This window comes from Mustela nigripes, chromosome 5 (assembly GCF_022355385.1).
Source record: "Mustela nigripes isolate SB6536 chromosome 5, MUSNIG.SB6536, whole genome shotgun sequence".
NCBI lineage: Eukaryota > Metazoa > Chordata > Mammalia > Carnivora > Mustelidae > Mustela > Mustela nigripes.
In genome coordinates, this window is record NC_081561.1 from 84,181,398 (window position 1) to 84,189,416 (window position 8,019).

General features: G+C 34.7%; 1 protein-coding gene across 8 annotated transcripts in view; it reads right to left on the reverse strand.

Moving 5' to 3' along the window:
- AHI1 (Abelson helper integration site 1) overlaps positions 1–8,019 on the reverse strand; it is a 219,739-nt gene that overhangs the window by 120,842 nt on the left and 90,878 nt on the right. For all 8 annotated transcript variants that reach the window (XR_009404471.1, XM_059400772.1, XM_059400771.1 and 5 more), the window contains exon 20: positions 3,517–3,634. Coding sequence is in view for 7 of the 8 variants with exons in the window: in XM_059400772.1 (XP_059256755.1) it covers positions 3,517–3,634 (118 nt within the window). In the remaining variant the exon portion in view is untranslated. The remainder of the gene's footprint in view (positions 1–3,516; positions 3,635–8,019) is intronic.

The window sequence follows — 8,019 nt, forward strand, 5'->3', positions numbered from 1 at the left end:
GTAACACTCTTATACTGTGATTTTATAATCTGTCACATGCTGACATAATTTGTTCCATGCTTATCACTCTCCCCAGTCAGACTGGAGGCTGCTTGAGAGCAGCAACTGTAATATTTAGTACGTATGGTTAAGAGAGGACCTTCAACAAAGCAGTGACTTAAAATGACTATAGAATGAAAAAGGTACTGTTCTAGAAACTGAGGAATGCCAACCTAAGAAGAAAAAGTTACTTTTCTAGCAGTCTCCATCATCCAGAACTTACCCTGAATCAGGGTTAACAGAAGTTACTGCAGACCATAAACCTGCATTGCTCGGAATCTAGGCTTCCAGCACAGAAACTCACATAGAACATATATCAAATCAACCTGTGCTTTTCAGCCTCCTAACAGGGGGCCCATACTGATTAGCTCAGTGTCAAATAGCTTTTCTTTCTCGCTCTTTTTTTTTTTTTTTTTTAAGGATTTTATTTATTTATTTATTTATTTGAGAGAGAGCACAAGCGAGAAAGCACAAGCAGTGGGAAGGGCTGAGGGACAGGGAGAAGGAGCCTCCCCACTGAGCAGGGATCCTGGTGGGGCTCAATCTGAGGATCTGGGGATGATGACCTGAGCTGAAGACAGACACTTAACCAAGTAAGCCACCCAGGTACCCATAAAAAGCTTTTCTTTATACTGTACAAAGCCAAACATCTACAGATATGACTTGAATATTTACATAGGTTTTCAAGTAAGATTTTTATTTTTAAACATCATCTACATTAGTTTTTGTAATCTTTATTTTTTAAGATTTTATTTATTTATTTTAGATAGAGAGAGAGAGAATGCGTGAGCACCAGTGCACACACATGTAGTGGCAGAGAGGGTTGGGGGCCTCGATCCCATGATCTTGAGATCATGACCTGATCAGAAATCAAGAGCTGATGCTTAACCGGCTAAGCCAACCAGGCCCCCTGTTTTTGTAGTCTTGTATTTCAGATACTAATATACACAGACTCTTATATTTCAGATTCTAATAGATTTCTTGTATAGTCAGGAACGTTTAACTGTTTATCCATTTTAAAAGCTCATTTGAATACTGAATAGAAATCACAGATTTTTTTTTTAAGATCTTATTTATTTATTTGACAGACAGAGAGAGAGAGAGAGATGGAGAAAGACAGCACCAGCAGGGAGAGCGGCATGCAGAGGGAGAGGGAGAAGCAGATCCCCCAACATGGGGCTCTATCTCAGGACCCTAGGATCTTGACCTAAGCTGGAGGCAGATGCTTAACTCTCTGAGCCACCCAGGAGTCCCTAAAATCACAGAATTTTTAAGACAGAAACTCACTAAATCCAGAATTTTTAAGAATTTTTAAGACAGAAACTCACTAAATCCAGAGCCCTCATTTATCTGTAGGGATAAGAAAACAGGCCTGAAAAAAATTTCTCAAGATTGTACAGTCATGTAGAAATGGAGCCAGGTGTAGAAACTAGTTCATCTGTTTTCTACTACATGATTCTTTTCCACAAAGATAAACTTCTTAAGGAATAAAATCGATTAATTTGGCCATTTTGCAATGGACTACATATTCTGCGTCTATAAGCTTTCTATACAGTGATATCTCAATAAATTTTACAGGAAGGCTATGCCTTAAAATGAGGTCAAGCATATTAGTAACTAAAACAGTCATGTGAAGCAGTGTTACCATGTATTACGTGGTTTGATGGTAATGCTTCTGAGAGCGGGCACACACACAGAAACGTGCATGATAGAAATGCTATACTTAAGAGCTATATGGCCACAGAAAGCTAAAGGCCAATGGACCAAAGCCTATGTACAATGGTGAAGTTTGTACAACTTCCCTTTATCATATCTAGCTTTCCCTTTATTCTTTACCTGTTTCAGAGGTTATCCTTCCTCCCATTTCAAAAGGCTTCCTACATATCCTTATTTTTCCCTTTATGAAATAGGAAAGAAGGGGCCCCTGGGTGGCTCAGTGGATGAAATAGGAAAGAATTTTATTTCTATTATCTTCACCTTGTTTGCTGACAAACTTAAGATACTACTTGAATGAATTTTAATCAATATATTATAACTCTACCACACAATTCTACACTTTTGATCCTGAAGTGTGGAATCCTGGATTTGTTCCCAGAAGAATTTTAGACCTCAGCAGGAAGATGGCAGGAATCAAGTGGTGGAGACCAGTTGTCTCCCTCCTGGTCATTAAAATGACATGATCTGAAGGCAAACCAAGTATCTAGATGGGGTGCAGAGAGTAAGAGTCTAAAGGGGTGGCATGGACTGTGACTCTACTGTGCCTAAGAATGACCAACGCTGCTGTTCCAACTTCTGGCACACACACATCTGAAACATTAGAAATTTAAAATTTCTAAGGTTTGGGATAACTTTGTTATTATAGTGATTTGTAATTGGAATTGAAAGTTTGTGTGAAGCTAGCATGCACACTCATCATGTTTATAAGTATGTTACATGCAGAGGGTGCTTATGCTTACAAAGTGTTTTCGTATGTGCGTTGTGACTTGAACTCAAACACCATCAAGTGTAAACATCATTTCCACTTTCAAATCAAGATTTAAGGGGATGACGGTAATAAAAGGCACAGCCAAGACTGAATACAAGAATTCTTAATCCAAGTATGTTCTCACTGTAATGTGTAACTTATACAGCAACAGTAAAATACAATAATATTAAATAGCTTCCATATATAACTCCAAACACTTTTAAAGTAGAAAAGTAATATGGTTCCCAAATTTCTAAATAAATTACGTTGTTCTTTTGAAGCTCAATTCATTATAATCTCTTTGTCAAAGATAATAATTTTGTTCTCTGCTGTCTCACCTTTCTAAAAGAATTCAGTAGAAAAAATCTGTGCAAACATACAGCTTAATGAGCAGAAATCGTCTTCTTTAATTACCCAAAATATACATTTCTCACCTTGATGCTTTTTCTTTGACATCCTGTGAAAATCTTATTCAAATAAATTTAAAACATTAGCCTAAAAATTTGCAACTGCACAGTTTGTTTCAACTCAGTGATTCATGCAGATTTTTATAAGTAGCTTCTTTGCATAGCTTATTAATTTGCCAACCTTGAAGAAACATAGTATCACTGGCAGGTTGTATCCTGTTTCTTCTCAAATGTATTTTACCTTGGTTTTTCTTGAAATGAGTTATAGAATGGGATTATTCATCAACTATGGCTCCTTTATCGAAGAGAAAGTGAATCAGATTTCATATTACACAGATTTAAGATTTACATGTTTTGCTACTTTAAAATTATTTTCTGCTCAATAAAATAGAGCTTTAGAGTATCCACTATTAAAGTTACCAAATTCAAATTTGCTTTTAAAAGAATTTTAGTGATTATAAAGAAAAAAGATGCTAGAATATCATTCAAGTGCGAAAACTGACCATTACAAAGCTATGAGCTGTATTTCTGAAGTGAAATAAAGGATATTCATAAAAAATAGCATCTGCACATTTAAAAGAATACTCAAAATAAGAAAGGGCTCACCGGGCTGAGGGAAACCAGACTGAGGTAGAATCTGATGAGCGGCCAGCATGTCTGACTGTTTTAACTTAGACTGCTGTGAGGAGGCTGACGTTGAAGAAAAGGAGAGATTTTTGTTGACCTGTAATAGGAAAGGCAAATCAGAACCAAAGTGTAATTTCCTGGGTTACTGATGCAAAAACTGGATGAGAAATATTTGCCTGCGATGCAAACCAGGTCACATGGCAGATCAAAACAAATGGTAAGGATTTATATGCTTAGCTTTTAAGGTTTACAGAACAGAATCATTTTTATCAAGGAAGGAGTACAGTGGTAATGAAAGCGTCACTGTATGAAAGTACATCTGCCTTACCAAAACAAATCTGCTTATCGTGAAATTGACATTATTAATAACTTAAATAGAGTGGTCTTAAAAGTTATTCAAGACAGGTAAAAATTAAAAGTGACCCCACTTCCGACTTTCAATTAAGAAAGTTAAAATGTTTCACAGTCACATTTCTTCAGCATTTGGAGAACTAGCAGGTCCTTCCTTTTTAGAGACTGCACAGAAAACTCCTATAATACTCATGTTTACACACATCATGGTGACACGGGTAACAGAGCTGTAACCTCACTTGCCAAATGGAATAGCTATCATTGCATCAAAAACACTTATTCTTAAGGCACTGTTTAAAAACAATACTGATCTAATGATGAAGCAAAATTTCTGTAAGTAAATACAATGCTCTATAACACAAGAAGCTTACTATGACTATCTGAATACAATACTGTCCTCCAGAAATGACACCTGTAACAAATACAACATTGTAACTATAGCTTTTGTAGGAAAACAAAGAACAGCTCACAAAGAAAGTTTTACATGTAAATTTATCTTGTAACTTTGAATTAATTTTGGCAATGATCTAGTCTCTTGTCTGATTATTATTCATTACTTATTTTTTGAAAATCAGGATAAAAATGTTCAGAAATCAGGATAAAAATGTGATCTAATTCTGAAAGATTTGGAAGTCTGAATTTCTAATTTACTGCAAAATGTAACCTGTAACTTGTCAACTAATAAATGATAGTTTACGGCATATAAACGCTAATATATGAAAACAGCTGCCTTCTCTCATTGTAAAAAATAATCAAAATTCCCTTTTGATGTGCTACATAGTAGTGGAGTATGATTATTACATGTCCTTTATCTGACTCATCATTTATATAATGTTTGTAAATGCTTCTCTTCTTTCAGTGACAGTAAATGGTATATCTTAGATTAAGCTTTTTTCTTGAAGCAAAGGGCTTTTACATAGTTGGTGAAAAAGTCTACAATCATTAAGACCATATGACAATATAGTTCTAAAGTTGGTAAACTGTTGTGATATTATTTTTCAAAAAGCAAAAATATTTTTCAAAGTAGTTATATGGGGTCAAATACCACACCAGTGCTAAAAAAATTATCCAGCTTTAAAAATTCTATCAGAATCTATTATTAAACACTGACCGAAATTAATGGTGACTTTATAGTAATATAATACGTAAAGTAACAATGAAATCATCTCACATCTTTGAGCTTTATTTCCATCTTAAAGCACAGAAAATAAAAATAAAAACAGTAAGCATGCTTCAGTGAGAAATGTGCTGGAGGAACAATAAAGATGAACTGGTATAATAAATTACCATTTACATATGTGAGACATAAAGCCCTAAATAACATATTAAATAAAAAACAGATTTAAATTGAGTATGTTGGCAAAGGGAAGCCATAGGACACTACACAAATAAAGTTCTATAGAAATACTGGTTATTAACATCACTAGAAATCAGAGTAATTAGGGATATGTAATTTAGTACGATGATGCAGTAAATATTTCAGGGAGCTATGCTTTTAAATGGAAGTACTATATACAGTGATATATTTATCATTTAACAATTTAATCCACTTCTCTTTTTAGAATCATTTTCAGTTTTACTTCTGCGTTCTTAAAAATTTTTATCCTACATGTCAAACAATGCATTTTGAAAGCTGGTACAAAAGAACAGGTGTATGCTGGGGATGGGGACGGACACACACACACACACAGAGTCTTTTCAGTCTTCCTTTTCAGATATTTACTTGTGCTAAAACAAAAAGAACACCAGGAAAGCTAGAATAGGATACTTGTCTCTGCTCAAAGAGAGAAACTTTACAGTTTCTTCCTAAGCATTTTTAAAATTCTGCTCTTCTTGACACATTTTTGAAGAGACTATCTTATATCTATGAAATGGTAATTGGGAACATATGGCAGATTTCAAAGGTTTTGGACAGTTGTTAATTATTACAGTGACTTAAAATTAGTACTCAAAGTATTTTCAAAGCTAGCCTATACACATTCACTACTTAGAGGGAGAAAAATAATAATAACCATTAAATAGAGTGAAGCAATATCTATTTTTGTAATACATGCTGTGGAAAAGAATTGCTTAATAATTTTACAACAACAGAAAGGTTGGCTAAGATAGTCTACCCTACACGAATCTGCCCTCTTTTCACAACACGCTTTTCTGCTTGCTTCATGCAAAAACCACAGTCTGCCAAAGTCAGTTTAATACCTCCAAACTGGGGAAAACAAAAAGCATAAAAATTTGATGAAATTCATAATAGAAAAAAAGAAAAAGTATCACCTGAATTTCTGTCAAGTTAATCACAAAAATGTTTTTGGCTACTCTTTCAGAGCAGAAGCAGCTTTGTGCAAAACATGCAAACACTAATTCTCCAAGAGGAGGTTAGTTTTCATATTTAAAAAGTCACTGTCCTGATCTAAAACTGAGGGCACAACACTGAACAAGCTAACAATTAATTTCTTTTTTGGTGATTATCTAAACTATGAAACCTTTGGGAGATACATAACACTCATTTTCATATACACTTATAAGTCTAATCATCTTAGCTGATTTTAGATCACATGCTACATTCACCTGAAGAATTGTTTTTAAAATTTCAAGCTGTGAAGACACCTCCAATTGGTTTTAAATTGTAACTTGAAACATGATAACACTGTCTATATACTCACGTTTGCAAATTTTTCCCCCTTCTTCCTGCAGAAGGCTGGTTTTTTCCATTAAATTGGAAAAACAATACAGTTAATACTTTAATTTGAGGATGGTTCTGGTTGCCAAAACCCCCCAATACCCAGAAAATGTTTTATGGCAAAACAAATGTCTATTATAAAAATTAGAATCCCAGTAATTAAAGAACATATGAAACAGAAAACCTGAGCCACAGTGAGATTGAAGGCAACTGAAGGCAGTTATCAATATTCTAGCACTATAAATTTAAAGCAGCTTAAGTTCTTGTGATTTCCAGGTAAAACTTAACAAATGAGTAGCCTTTGGTGTCATAAAGAGAAATTCAAACATGAGTTCTACTTCTCTAGATATTTTCCTTATAAATTACTATAGTGACATGAAGGATTAGGAAGAAACACAGTTCCTGCTGGAAGAGAAATTTCTACAGTGGGATAAGGTGCCAGAAAATCTCCCCTCAAATCAGTTCATCACAACTGCATGAACTAAAACCAGAATTCCAATTTGAATCAGTTATAATGAAGTTCAGTTTTTCAGTACTTAATGCAGACCTTTTGAGCCTCTAATATATATATACCAAGGACTGATAGTGCAAGATGATTAATGGGACTCCCCTGTGCAAAACTTAAAATTAAGATTTGGTGCTGGTTCAAACCATCTACCCAACAACATGCCTTAGTCAAAGTCAATTTGCCTCAATATATTTTGATTTTCTTCAAACTTTTGCCTCTTTTCTTAACATATTTCCTTACTTCATAGAGAAAATTTGGTCTTCAACCCTCTGAAATCTTCATTTTCAAACTTATGAAAGAATATACATCTTGCCTCCACCTTCGATGTCTTTTCTTCTAGTGTCCTTCTGTTTGAGATTAGTACCTCCGTCTATTCCCTTGGGGATACTTAAAGTTCTTCATAATTCTTTCAAATTCTCTACTGGCTGTTCCCTTATAGGATATAAGCACAGATCTTTCTGCTTCAGTATAAAAACAAATAGCAAACAATCAAAAACTCTCTCAATGATTCCATAATTTCCTTAAGCTTCACTAAAAGCTACGCTCCTTGAAAAACAGCACATAACTACTACCCATTTAACTTAAACATTCAGTCTCAACCAAGTACAACTAAGCTTTTCTCCACCAGAAGACTAAATCTGAAGTTAAAGTCACCACACCCAAGACTTCAAATGGTCAGTTAACAGACTGATTTAAGCAGCTAGGATCTCTAACACTGCCCATTGCTCTCCTCCCTTTTTCTGGAAAACTATTTTCTGTTGGTTTATCCTGCCACTGCTTATCAGGGCTGTTTGCTAGACCCACTGGACCTTCTCTTCCCTCACACTGCAAGCTTACCCTTGGCAGCAACATTTGTTTTCATCACTTCATCTGCCAACTATGCTGATGTTTCTTTTTCTTTCTTTCTTTCTTTCTTTCTTTCTTTCTTTCTTTCTTTCTTTCTTTC